Source organism: Cervus elaphus, chromosome 1, assembly GCF_910594005.1.
Source record: "Cervus elaphus chromosome 1, mCerEla1.1, whole genome shotgun sequence".
NCBI classification, from domain to species: Eukaryota; Metazoa; Chordata; class Mammalia; order Artiodactyla; family Cervidae; genus Cervus; species Cervus elaphus.
In genome coordinates this window covers 66,448,004-66,462,233 of record NC_057815.1, presented here as the reverse complement: position 1 = coordinate 66,462,233, position 14,230 = coordinate 66,448,004, and the positions used below count along the sequence as shown (strand labels likewise).

Sequence of the window (14,230 nt, the reverse complement as noted above, 5' to 3'; positions counted from 1 at the left end):
CAATCGTGTTCTTTACCACTAGCACCACCTGGGAAGCCCTTTTAGTTCAGGTCAGGCCTCCCTAAAATCAATGCCCTGGGTATGTCACTGCTTCTGCTCTGGGGAAATCCCTTTCTGGACCTCAGTCTCATAGGGCTTCCCAGATGGTGCTAGTGGTAAAGAACCTGCCTGCAATGCAGGAGACGTAAGAGTCACAGGTTTGATCCCTGGGTCAGGAAGACCCCCTAGAGGGGATGGATACCACTCCAGTATTCTTGTCTGGAGAAGCTGCAAAGAGTTGGACATGACTGGAGTGACTTAGAATGCATGCATGGTCCCCACCTGTAAAACAGACAGGCTCCATCAAAGGCTCTGAGTGTTTATAATTCTGTAGGAGTTCCCTCATGTGAGGCTGTTCACTTCACAACTATACAGGTCAAATGAGGTCAAGACTCCAATCTCCAGGATTTTGGGTAATTAGGCTTTCCTGCCACAAATCCCCAAGTGTGGAGACTGTCCTTAGGGGGAACCCACCACCAAACCTGTCTGGGCTGGGCCCCCAGAAAAAAGAAAACTGCCAGGAGCTGGCATAGAGCCCGCAGCCCATGGTCGGCTTGCTGCCTAGGGAAGGGGTGAAAAGGAAGCCTGACTCTGAGTGAAACGGAAGTGCCTGAGGTCTGACAGTTGCTCTCAGCGTTCTGCAGCCAGGAGGGAAGTAAAACTGTCTGGGCACCTGGCAGCTTCCACCCTGAAAGCCCATGGGACAGCAACAGGTGAGAGCATAAGTGCGTTCTCTGGTTCAGAGCTGGGGCCCATGCTGGTGGGGGTGTGGGTGGGAGACAGAGGTCCCTGGAGAACAGGGAGATATGCACAGCCTAGTGGGTGTTGAAAAGCTGTCAACAGAGAGCACCTAATCCAGCCTGGGGCTCAGGGAGAGCTCCAGAGTGGGTTAAGTGACAGAGGTCACTTAACCTGCCCAAGGTCACAGAGCTAAAAAGCAGTCCCACTGCACCAGAGACTTGAAAGTAAGAGGAGTTCAGAAAAAGACACAGCTAAATAGAAATCTAGTCAGCTTGTGCTTAGTTGCTTAGTGCTGGCATCAAGATCTTAACACGGCCATGGAGACCTAGAGGCAGGAAGATTAATTCTGATCTGGGAGAAGGAGGAAGGTTTTCCAGGAGCAGGGATTTTGAGTAGAAGTTTGGAGGATGAATATGAGTTTATCAGGCAGAGAAGAGGAGGGAAAGGGGAGGGAAGGTGGAGGGAACAGCAAGTTCAGAAATGTCAAGTTGCTAAAAGAACCTGAGGAGGTCTGGAGAGGTATGTATAAATGTGTTTGGAACAAAAGGCACCTAAAATGGTGAGAGTGAGAAGTGAGGCCCGGTAGATCAGCAGGGGTCATGTGGTGAAAGGCCTAGAAAATCACATTAAGAAGCCTGGGCTTCATCTGGAGGATAGGAGGAGCCTCAGAAGAGTCTTGAGCCGCAGGAGGGCAGAGGATAGGAGACAGCTGGGTTGGGGGAGAGGCAGGAATGCTGGCAAGGAGGCAGTGACAGAACATTGAGAGTATTAGGTCACTGTCAGACCCAACCCCTGTTGAGAAATTGAAACTTTTTAGGAGACTACAGAGGTATGGAGGAAATGAGAACTGAAACCTGGGCCCTGTTACGGCTGCGGTCTGGGCAGGTGTGCTTAGTAAGGGAAGTGAAAGGGTTTGGCTGATTGGCAGCCCAATCCTGAGGAAGGTGTGAGAGTTTGTGAGGGAATGTGGGAGACTTGTCCTGGGGCGGGAGCCCTGCTCCAGGCTAGGGCAGCGTTAGGTGCCACGTCCAAGGAGGCAGAGAGGCACCTGCCACTGACACTGTGCAGCCCTCCAGGTCCCTGCCCCTCAGAGATCTCACTTCCTTCTGCCAAGCCTTTGCTCAGATGTCTCTTGAGATAAGCTTTTTGTCCCTCTCCTCCCCGCCTTTCCAGCATCCTGTGATTCCCCATCAGGCCCTGCCTGGTCCTCCAGGGAGCCTTCTCTGGTCAGAGCAGGTCCCTGACTTCCCACCCTGCCTGAGCGGTGGCCTGGCCATGCCCTGCCTTGAGGCATGTCTTGTTCTGTGGCCTTGGTTCACTACTCCAGTCACTGTTACCTTGCAGCAAGTGCCCCTCTCTCATCTGACTCTTCCCACAAGAGTGCATTTAGAGAGTGACAGTCATAATCAGACCCCAGGGCCCTCAAAGAAGCCACATTACCCTTGTTTGTCCTAGAGCAGGTGCATGGGAAGGCTGTTCATAGGCCACGCTGGTTGGGTCTTTGTTCTGGAGAAAGTCTCGGCCTGATTGAGTCAAATAGGCAGGTCTTGGTGGAGGGTCCCGTATTCTTTTTTGTAGTCTCTCTTTTTTTTTTAAAAAAAAAAGATTGAAGTATAGTTGATATACAATATGATGTAAGTTACAGGTATACAATATAGTGATTCACAATTTTAAAGGTTATACTTCATTTATAGTTATTATAAAATATTGGCTATATTCCAACCTTGTAGCTTATTTTATACATAACAGTTTGTATTATGCCTATCCATCCATACATTGCCCCTCCCCCTCCTCTCTCCCCACTGGTTTGCTCTTTACATCTGTGAGTGTTCCTTTTCTGTTATTTTTACGAGTTTGTTATATTTTCTAGATTCTAGTTTCCACATATAAGTGATATCATTTGATATTTGTTTTTGTCTGATTTATTACACTTATAATAGTATAATAGTCAGGAGGCTAGCAAGAAGCAATTCACCTCTAAGGGTTCAACAGAAGGGACTTAATGAAGGGACTGCTGTATTGAGACGTGGGCTGGTGAATGGAACAAATGAAAAATGGTGAGGCACCCACTCAGAGGCTAGGGCTGAAAGGAGGGACGGGAGTCCCATCACTGGAGCTGTGAGAGGTGGGCCTGCCAAGAAGAAATGGGATCAAGGAGGTCAGAGGGGAGGCAGCAAAGAAGGGAGGGAGCAAAGGGGGAAAGCCCAACCTCTCTCTCCTCTCACCCTCTGGTCTCCTGTCATTTCTCATCATAAAAACCCAAGTAGAAGCCAGTTAGGAAGCGTGCCTTGTGATGCAGCCCACAGGGATCAACCTCTTGCAGGGCTGAGGGTCGGGGTCGGGGTGCAAATAGAGGATAACCATCTCCGGAGATGCATGAAAAATTGTCACCCAGGTGGAATATCTGGATGATCCCTATGGCTTTGACCCAGTCATTTCTCTGTGATCAGTGCTGGGTTGGAGAAGGCTTTCCTTACTGCCCTAGAAAGAAAGGGCCAAACTTCATATTTACCTTCCTATTGCTATCATCTAGAAAGCACTGTCTGGGGACTTGGAGAATAACAGAGCCACAAGGGTCTCAAGCATAACCATGTGTTTTGCTGAAAGTTTTAACTTTCGTTTCAGGTTCAAAGGATTTGTTAACAAAAGAAACCACTTGTTATACACAAGTAAACAATTCCAATATTTAATAGAGAATTATCTATCTTACTTTCAGTATACAGTCACTAAAAAAAAGAGAATCAATATCTAATAGAGAATTATCTATTTTACTTCCAATAAACAATCATTAAAAGGAAAGAGAAATAGAAAACTAAAGGAGAGTAATAGTACATACATCACCAAATTGGGTTTTGACCGACATCCATATTCAAACAGTGCTGAGAAGTCCCATGTAACAGCAATCTGGAGTCCCAGTTCAGGAAAAAGTCCCGGGCAGTGTGTCTACTCCGTGAGTGAGACTTCAAAATTGTAGTTTGGGGGTTCCCCCTTATAATCCCAGGCTGCAAACTGATATCATCATCAGAGAAAACTTCAGCTCTGGTTTATGTTAATCTTTCTTATAGTGCTATTTGTTTTGTTTTGCAAATCTTGGAATGTTGTTAAGCCCAGCATGGGTGGCCAGAACCCCTCCAGGGGCTCAACAATTCCAAGATCTGTCCCCTATCTAATCTGTGGTGCCAGGTGGCCAGTATTCACAGTAGGCAGGTAGTCAGGACAGTGTCCAGGCACGTCAGAAGCAAGGTCAGAGGCCTGCTCTGCTTCCTCAGTCTCTGAAGCCTGAACAAGACTTTTGTTGTTCAGTCACTCAGTTGTGTCTGACTCTTTGCAACCCCATGGACTACAGCATGCCAGGCTTCCCTGTCCATCATCATCTCCCAGAGTCTACTCAAGCTCATGTTCATTGAGTCAGCAATGCCACCCAACCATCTCATCTTCTGTTGTCCCCTTCTCCTCCTGCCTTTGATCTTTCCTAGCATCAGGGTCTTTTCCAAAGAGTCGGTTCTTTGCATCAGGTAGCCAAAATATTGGAGCTTCAGCTTCAGCATCAGTCCTTCCAATGAACATTCAGGGTTGATTTCCTTTAGGACTGATTGATTTGATCTTCTTGCAGTCCAAGGGACTCTCAAGAGTCTTCTCTAGCATCACAGTTCAAAGGCATGGATTCTTTGGTGCTCAGCGTTTTTTTTGTCTAGCTTTCACATCCATACATAGCTACTGGAAAAACTATAGCTTTGACTATATTTACATTTGTAGGTAAAATAATGTCTCTGCTTTTTAACACGCTGTTTAGGTTTGTCATTGCTTTTCTTCCAGGGAGCAAGCATCTTTTAATTTCATGGCTGCAGTCACCATCCACAGTGATTCCCTAATACCACGCCAACATACACCATGCCTGAGAGAGAGAGAGAGCTGGGCCCCAGGTCACAGGGCCAATGTGAGATAAATAGTATCCAGATTATACAGTGAAGACCACATAGCTAGAAAGCAGTAGAGCCACAATTCAAACCAGTTAGCCTGACTTGTTTGAATTTTGGACAGAGGAGCCTGGTGGGCCACAGTCCATGGGGTCGCAAAATGTCTGTCGGACACAACTGAGTGACTAAGCACAGCACAGTCTGACTTAGAACTTAACCCAAGCTCTTAGCCATGACCCCAAGCTAAATGCCCAACATACAGGGAGGAAAGCAATGGAGTTAGCCATTGGAGTTAGCAATGGAGACCCAGCCTAAGGTGCCTTGTCCTCAGACCTACCCTCTGTCCCCTTTGTGGTCCATGCACTCACAAGCCTCCCCCTGTGGGGAGGAGCAGTGAAGTCACTACCCAGTGTACCTTGTGGGGACAGAGGGCTCAACAAAAACAGACGACAGGTCTGAATAGGCCCTCAGGCAACACCCTTCCTTAGGGAGCTGTACTGGGCCTTCTATTCTAATATCTGGCTGCCCACACTGAACACTCCACTGCTGGTAAACCTCAGGTTCTTCAAGCTTTCAAATCCATCCATCCATCCACCCATCCATCCATCCATCCATCCAGGATTCCTTGTCCTAAGTGCTGGGAACACCCTGACAAATAAAACCTCCTCCCAGAGATCTATGGGGATGGGAAGCACTGATAGGATGGGTGAGATAGGGAATGCACATGCTTATTACAGAGTGTGAGAAACACCCTAAAGGGGTATCACTTTTCCAAAAAAAATCATTTTAAATTTTATTTATTTTTGGCCGGGCTGGGTCTTCTCATTGCAGTGGCTTCTCTAGTTGCATAGCATGGACTCTAGGTGTGTGGGCTTCCCTAGTTACAGCATGCAGGCTCAGTAGTTGTGGCTCGTGGGCACTAGAGGATGGCTTAGTTGCCTCACGGCATGGATCTTACTGGACGGGATTGAACTTGTGTCCCCTGCATTGGCAGGCAGATTCCTAACCACTGGACCACCAGGTAAGCCCAACACTTTTCAAAATTTAAAGCAAACATCAAAGTGGGACACCCATGGAAGACCACAGTTCACCTCTGCAGACTGATTTCCCAGGATTCACTACTCAGGCTGTTCCTAAACATGGCTCAGGCCCAGCCAGCCTGCGGTTTCTGCTCTCTCTCACTGTTCCTTTCCTGGGAATGTCCACCTCCCATGCGTCAAAGCCCACTTCCGGTTCAGCCTTCTGAGTCCCCTCTTTTAGACAGAGGCAGCTTCCCCATTTGGAGCTAGCACAGCTAGCTTTGGAATTTCTTACTCATGCTCAAACAATAGTGAAGCAATTCTTGATCTTGTTTCTCCATCTGTAGCTCCTGTTAATTCAATTTTTCATTTTCTCCTCCCTGGATACTACACTTACTCTAAAAGTTTGAAAGTTTGGCAGCCCAGTTTTCGAGAGATGAGGTTGGGTGAGGCCAGAGACTATGACAGAGTTGTTAATCATTTGGATACTGGAGTTGCGATCCTGCTTCTAACTGTGTGATCACGAGGAAGTTACTTAACCTCTCTGAACCTCTGTTTTCCCATCCTTAGTGAAGTGAAAGTCACTCAGTCATGTTCGACTCTTTGCGACCCCATGGACTATAGAGTCCATGGAATTCTCCAGGCCAGAATACTGGAGTGGGTAGCCTTTCCTTTCTCCAGGGGATCTTCCCAACCCAGGGTTCGAACCCAGGTCTCGTGCATTGCAGGTGGACTCTACCAACTGAGCTATCAGGGAAGCCCTTCCCATCCTTAAAGTCAGGATAATTGGTGTTGTGAGAATCAATGAGTTAATATAGTCAAAGCCCTTAGGGCTGTGCCTGGTACTCCATCAGTGTGTAAGAAATGTTAGCTGTTATTATTATAGCTATCGTGAGGGGCCAGGCCAATGTGCTTGTAAACAACTCCTCACACCCAAGCAAAGCTTGTGCAGATATACAGAGAGGCTCAACACACAGCCATACTTTGAGATGAGGCTGGGTGGGTAACTGTAACCTCATTTTAGAGATGGGCATAGGCTCAGACAAGGCAGGGGCATTCATTCATCTAACAAATATTTATGGGCAATTTCCGCATGTCAGGCCTCTCTTCCCACACAAAGATTTCTGAATCCTCAGGGGAGGGGATGAAGGTATTGTGTTTTAAACAAGCACCCTTAGGTGATTCTCAGCTGAGGCAAGTCTGAGAAAAACACATCCCAGGATACTAGGGCAAGCATCTTGCCAGATTCCAAATTTGGAACTGGGTTTGATAGGAAACACCATCTTCTGGTGGCAGATTTGTGTATCAGTTTAAGAGCACAGACCCTGGAGCCTTGATTAACAGGGTACAAATCTTAGTTTGCATTACCCTTAGCGACTGCAGGGTAAAACGTGGCCAATAGTATTACCTACTTCAAAGTTGTTGTGAGAATTACATTAATTATTTATGTGACATGCTGACAAATAGTAGCTATTATGAAGTGTGAGCTATTATGATTACTGTGCCCAGTGTAGATAAGCATCAGAGAAGGCAGGGGTGGTGGATTTGACGCTTCTTACCCCAGGATTGGCTCTGACTACAGTGTTGGCGTGTCTGTCTCTTCAGGGAGATTCACCACCTGCTCCCTTCCGCTGGAAGAGCTTTCCTGAGCCAGGGAATTCCCTCTCATAGCAACTGACTGCAGCTTCCAACATTCTGATGCCATGCACACTGCCTGCAGCAACATGGCAAGAATTAGATCCCATCGTGGGGCCAAGGCTGGACTGGGAAGACAGATGAGTTTAGGGATTGGAGCTGTCCATTTAGGAGGGCTGAAAACCAGAGAGGGAGTACAGTTCCTGGGGAAACTTCTCTCCATACACTGGGCCAACTTTGGTTGAGAGCGGTGCTCAGCTCACCCATGCCACAGTACGCTGGTGTGTGGATGGATGTGTTGCAGACAGGCAAAAGGTGGGTGCCCAGGGAGAAGGCAGGATGCCAGGGCCTCTGCCAGCCCTCCAGGACACTCATTTTGGCCTACCGCCCCCCAGCAGGGAGCAGGCAAGCATGTTCTGTTTTGGCATTAACTAGGCAAGCTGTGGGAAAGTAAGCAGCAGGCTTCCTAAGCTGAATAGGATCTGCTCCCACCACAGGTCAGTGCACGGTGGTTACAGAGCTGTCCCTCCCCCATAACAACTCTCTCCCCTGGTCCCTGCCTGACTCCCCATCCCCCAGCTCAGCCTGGAGGGTCTTCTCCGTGGAAGAGGCTCCCAGATGGGTAGCATCCCATGCCTTCCAGGCTGGGAAGCCCCAGTGTCACAGAAGAGGAAATGAAGGCTGAGGGAGGGCAGGGACTTCCCGGGTCCTCACAGTGAGTCAGGGCAAAACCAAGACTGTAGCTGGGCTCAACCTCCTCCCACGGGAATTCCTCTTTTTGTGTTTTATTATTATTTTTTTAAACTTGCAAACAAAACCAGAATGAAAATGCAGGGAAACTGAAGGAAAACACATGCACACACAGAGGAAACTCATATTTGTAGGCCAGGATGTTGTAGGCATTTTATATAAACATTCCCATTTAATTCCCATCACAACCCTGCAAAAAATCATTATTCTCCTTTTATAGACAAGGGAATTTGGTTTAAAAAAGGTTTTAGGACTTGGTCAAGAACCCAAAGCTAGACAGAGGAGGAGCTGGACATCTGACCCAGGTTTGCTGACCCCAAATCCCTGTGCTGTCCACCCAAACCTGTTTTACCCATTGGTCCAGCTTCACAGAGTGGTAATCACAGTGCAGCTCCCAGTGGGAAGCCCTGGTCAGCATCCCACATGGCAGTCATTCAGCCTTCATGAATGTATCCCAGGTTGGGTAGTCACTTGACATAGCTCCCCAGCCCTTTACAGATCATGTACCTGTTATTTCATTTGACCTGCACCCACTCACCGAGGAGGAACACAGGACAGAATCTGCAATGTGCCAAAGGTCACACTCAGCAAGTGCCTGGTAGAGATAGGACTAGGTCTGTGGCTTCCTGCCTCTTGATGTCAAAATCATGTGATGGTTAGCTCCTATTATAGCCTTGGCACTGTCCCCTCACCTCCACCCCGAGCTGTAATACTCCTTGACAGGGGCACTGACAGAGCACGTAATTCCCTACCCCAGTGCCTACCTCTCAGGGACTCACCTCTGGCCTTAAATCCCTGCTACCTGACTCTCCTGGGCTGACCTGCATGTCCTGACTTTACTGCTATACCTTTGGTTCATACGTTGAGATTGCGGGCTGCTGCAGTACAGGGCCTGGAGTATACCCCAGATAGCTGCTTACAACTGAGCCCAGAATAAGGGGCTTATTGACGCTGGATGGAATCTAAGATCTAGCTCTGCCACAGACTCACTTTGTGCCCTAGGAAGCCTCTGCCCTCTTCTTGTGGCTACTGATTTTGAAGCCTCACTCCAGTGGGCTGTGATTCTCTGTCTGAGAGCTGTGGAGGAGACAGGCTCATTTCTACATTAGGCTTAACAGAGGCCTGTATGAGAGATGCCTCAGGCAGGAGCAAAAACCAGTGTGTGTGTGTGAGCTGGAGACAGAGGGGTAAAGGTGACTAGGGTAGAAGGGAGGTGAATGGGGGTGGAGGTCACAGACAGCATTGTCTGCAACAGCATCCCCAGGTCAGCTTGCAGGGGCAGGGTGCGGGGCTTAGGCAGGAAATAGCTGGCATCTGGATGGGCAGACAGGTAGTCCTGAGAAGTCTGCAACAATGTGAGTGGGGGATAATGACAAAGCAGGGAAGGGTGTAGAGGAGGCTTTGAATCCCCACTACAGGAAGGGGTGCCTTGGTGCATAATGGGAAGATGGGATGGTGGCCACCTTCTCTGGAGAAAGCCTTGAATGGAGTACCAACCTGTCGTGGGTGTCCATACTGGGGTGCTGGCGTGGGTGAGGTGGGGTGCTGTTCCATGCTAGCCATGCTCAAGTGCTGCTGCATACTTTACCTGAGGTTTCTCCTGGGAGGCCTGTGGAATACTAGAATAGCTCACCTTTCAATGCCCACTCTTATATCTGTGCCAGGCCATCTTTCAGTTCTGGCTCTGACTTAAACTTAGAATCACATTCCTTCCAGGAGACTATATAGCCGCAGGCATGCTCAAGGGAGAGCACAGCTTCAGAGCCAGAGGTAGTCAGGGGCCAGGCCTGACTCTCCTGTCCTAACTGTGTGACCTTGGGTAGGTCATTTTACTTCTGGACCTCAGTTTGTGAAATCTGTGAAATGGGTCACATGTATCGCTAGGGGTTGTTGTGAGGGTTAGAAGCAATGAAAATAATATGCTTAGTTCAGAGCTTGAAACATGGAAGAGGCAAAATAAATGGTAGCTGTTATTAATTCCTTCCCAGGGTAAGAATCCCATCTGTGGCCTCCTCAAAGGAAGGGAGCCAGTACCTGGTTGCACAGTCACAGGGACAGAGGAGCTCACTCCCTCCAGGGGCCACTCTGCCTGGAAAACGTCCTTTAGATGCAGCTGAGACCTGTACCAGTTCTGTCTCCAGGGCCACAGGAAAGTTCTGTGGCATTTCCCCCAAAGAATCTCAAGAGATCTGACTATAACAGAGTGCTTGCTTGCATTGCAGGAGCAAGGCTCTGGAAGTCCCCAGCCTGGTTCAAAGGGGACATTTTAGTCAGGCTTACATGTTATAGAAATCTCTTTCTCTATCCCTGTGGAGTCTGGAACATATGGATTGTACCCTCCCAAGTCTGCTTTTTTTCTTGGGTGAACTCTCCCAATTTCTTGAACACTTCTCATAGAGGCAACCTCAGGCAGTGCAGTGGTAAAAGAATCCACCTGCCAATGCACGAGATGGGAGTTTGATGCCTGGGTCAGGAAGATCATCTGGAGAAGGAAATGGCTACCCACTCCAGTATTCCTGCCTGGGAAATCCCACGGACAGAGGAGCCTGGTGGGCTACAGTGCACAGGGTCACAGAGAGTCGGACACAACTGAGTGGCTGAGCATGCATAGAGGCAAACAGGAGAACTGAGTTCTGGTCCCAAATCCATCACTTCAGGGCAAGTCACTTATCTTCACCGAGCCTCTGGTTCCTCATTTGTAAAGTGAAGAAAACAACACTCTCTCATAGGATGATAGTGAAGCTTAGCTTGGAAAAGTAATATAAAAGTCTGGGGTTGGGAAAAGGCACTTGGTAAATATTAAATACATTTTAAAAGAAACCACATTTTTGAGAAATGTTAGCAAGTTAGCCCATCTGGTGTTGCCTCTTAGCTTCTTACAACACCTGTAAAGGAAATCATTCCAGAAAGTCAGTGCCATTCCTGGCTTCAGAATAAGGGCAAATCAGGTGGAGGGTACCCTCCTCAATCCATAAAGTCAAGTCCCAGGGTTTGGCTTCAGCTGTGAAGAGTTTACTAGGTTCCAGGCTCATTCACTTACCTTACTCTGCAATTGTGGATCAAGGCCTAGAGAAGGCTTAGCAGACCAGTGATAGAGACTGGATCCCAAAGTTCCCAACATCCAGCACTTTTATATGTCTAGTGCTCACTTCCAATAAAGAGAGGTGAAGGGAGGATAATTCCTGGACCAGGCTAGTTGTAACCTTTTGTGTGCAGGACACTGCATCCGGGCAAGCAGTTACCCCTTTCTCCCCACAGTGTCATTCATGGAATGGTCAGTCTGGAACTCAGCCACGGTGAAGGCCCAGGCTGATTCTTCCTTGTTCACCCTTGTGTCCCCAGTGTCTGGTCCAAGGCTGGGCACAAAGCAGGACCTTAGCAAATACTTTTTGGATAAATGATGAATCAGCCAGCATGTATTAAACACTATACGAGAGGCCCTGTGGTAGGAGAAATTTTATTTAATATAACAAGCCTGTGAAGCTGGTTTTAGATGCCCATTTTACAAGCGAGGAAATACAGGTTGAAAGAGATGAACTGACTAGGTCAAGGCCTCACAATGAACTGCTGGTGGAACTCAGACTAAAGCCCAGCCTGCTACCTCCACCCTAGGCACTGGCTGCCAGCCCCACAGAGGCCAGGGAGCCAGGCTTCCACCCACTTGTCCCCTTGCCCCAGGCCTTCCCAGATACTAATTGAGGACTCTGATAAAGGGTTCACTTTTGAATGGCCTCAAGGAAACCAGAAATAGCAAGCCTAGTCTTCCAATTCCTATACAGGTTAATATGACTCAAGCATAGCTCTGATTCTATCAATTTCGTATTCAAGAATCTAGGCTAACAATGTAAACAATCTAGGTTGTTCCATCTTCCTAATAGCTGGCCAAGAGGCTTTGGTTAAGTTATTCGGGTTTCTCCAGGCTTCACTCACTTTCCTCTTTTGCCTGGCCTCTCTTCTGAGAACAGGTGTTTTGAGACCCCAACTTCTGATAAACTGGGGCGTTCTAATTCACCCTCCACACATCCCTATGACTCTGGAAGAGAGGTGTTTTTCATTTTTCTAAGGACTTCAAGGGAGGCTGATATCTCTACATCCAGATGGTCTGCATAGAGGAGGAAGACGGAGTCCGGGGAGCAGACCAGAGCATCCTCGTTGGGAGATGAGGAAGCCTGAGCTCACCCAAACAGCTAGGCGCAGGCAGAATGGACTGGCACCCAGAGTGGGCTGGCACCTAGAGGTCCTGACTCTCATTCAAGAGCTTCCTCCACTGCCCCTGGAGCCTTCTTTACTTTTCCTCTTGATTATCTGCACCTGTTTCTCTGAACCCTCGAGAACACTTAGTTACCCAGAGATTCTACTCCTGATGTGTAACCTTCATAAAGTCTCCACTCCTCTGGCCTTTCATCTGTGAAATGGGGGATGGGGTGGGTCCTGGCCTTAACGACCTCACGCTCTTTGACTTGGACGCCCTGTAGCAGACGACAGATTTTTCCTTTGCAGGGCAACTAGTTCCCCTCGCCCTCACCCAAGCCAGGCACGTGGGGCCGCTGCGAAAGGACTTGTCCACGCTCGCTCCTAGGTGCCTTGGCCCGCCAGGCTCATCTGCACGAGAGGGTAGGGGTGTTGGAGAACCATGAAGCAAAAAAGGCACTCTGCTACTCCCGCAAACAAATAGGCATGGTGCCTACTCCCTCCCCCTCCCTGCCACATTGTAACTAACACACGCTCAGACACACCACACACACGAGTGGGCGTCAGGAGAAGACGGCGGCTTACGCGCGTGCGTCGGCACTGAGCCCTCTCCCGCTCACGTGCGCGCCCCCGCCGGAGGCGCGCACCGCGGCAGGCAGGCGGGAAAGCGCGCGGGAAGCCCCCGGCTGGCTCCCACTGTGGGGGAGGGAGGACAGGAGGCGTTTGGAACGTGCCATTCTCGGAGAGAACGGGGGGGCGGATTTCCGTTCTGCGATAGCGTAGTTACCCCTCTCATTCGCCGACCGATCTGTTAGCTCCCTCCGTTCCCCGCCGCGATACGGAGCCCCAAGCCGCGGCCGCGCTCCCTCCCAGAAGCCTGGCCCGGCCCCTCGAGCCCCGCTGTGGCCTAAGCTGTCCCCTCCGCCGCCGGAGTGGGGCGCTGCGCTGCGCGTTGAGGCCGGAAATTCCCGCGGCCTGAGTGGAGGAACCGAAGCACAGAGCGCGGCGCCGCCTACCACCTCCCGGGGCCGGGCAGAGAGGGTCGGGCTGCCTTAGTGGGGGTGGGAGGGCCGCGTGTGAGGAACCGCGGAGCCGGCGGCGGGTGGGGAGGCGCGGAGGGCAGGGGACGGGACCACAGGGTTGCTGCTTCAGAGGTGCTGGGAGACCCTGCGCCCCCGCAGCCGGGCCCCCGCCCCCTCGCGGTCTCCGCCTCCTTGCCTCACACACCCCCCGGGCCGCCCGAGCCCAGGCCTTCCCGGGGCTCCTCCTCCTTCTCTTCACACTCACCCTCCGACCCGGGTTCTCCTGCCACCCGCCGGCCTTGCAGCTTCCCGGGCGAGTCCTCGTTCTCAGGCTCTTCTTACACACACACACAAGCACACGCCCGCTCCCGGGGCGGCCCTCTCCTCTCGACCCTCCTTTTCCTCTCCTCACTTACGCCGCCGTGGGAGGAGGATTGATGTCCCTTCAGCATCATGCAGCCGCCGCCGAGGAAGGTGAGGATGCAGCTGGGGGTCTTTGAGGTTTTGGGTGGGGATGCGTACAAGGAACGCGGCTGGGGCGACCGCGGCCCCCCCTCCCCCTTTGCGCAGGGGGCCGTGACCGCCGTCGTCTCGGGCTTGTCACTCACTTGCCGCCGGTTCCTGGAGGGGGGCGCGCGTGTTTGGTGCCTTCGCGGTGGAGGGGCGGCCGTGGCTTGTCCCCTCCACCGCACAGGAGACCACCCCCCCCGCCCAACCCTAGACATTTCACAAGAGTTTCGAGTGTGCGTGCGTGTGTGTGTGTGTGTGTGTGAGAGCGAGCGCGCATGGCAGTGCTGCTGTCTGCAAAGTGCTTTCTCCGGGGCTGCACCGAGGGGAGGTGGGGGAGCCCCTGCAGCTTTGCAGAGCCTTGTGTTTGTGTGATTGTTTAGTCTGCACCAGGTTTGAGCCCCCCTCT

The 14,230-nt window shown here is 50.5% G+C and overlaps 1 protein-coding gene across 2 annotated transcripts in view; it reads left to right on the top strand.

Annotated features, from left to right (window-relative positions):
* The first annotated feature begins 696 nt into the window (after window positions 1-696).
* The window catches only part of FCHSD2 (FCH and double SH3 domains 2), a 260,252-nt gene continuing 246,718 nt past the window's right edge, over window positions 697-14,230 (top strand). Inside the window, exon 1 of one of the 2 annotated variants that reach the window (XM_043906604.1) lies at window positions 697-752. In XM_043906604.1, coding sequence (XP_043762539.1) covers window positions 738-752 — 15 coding nt within the window. In that variant the 5' untranslated portion in view covers window positions 697-737. Of the gene's footprint in view, window positions 753-12,957; window positions 13,789-14,230 lie in introns of those variants that run through there. The other variant, XM_043906595.1, reaches the window with a different exon arrangement.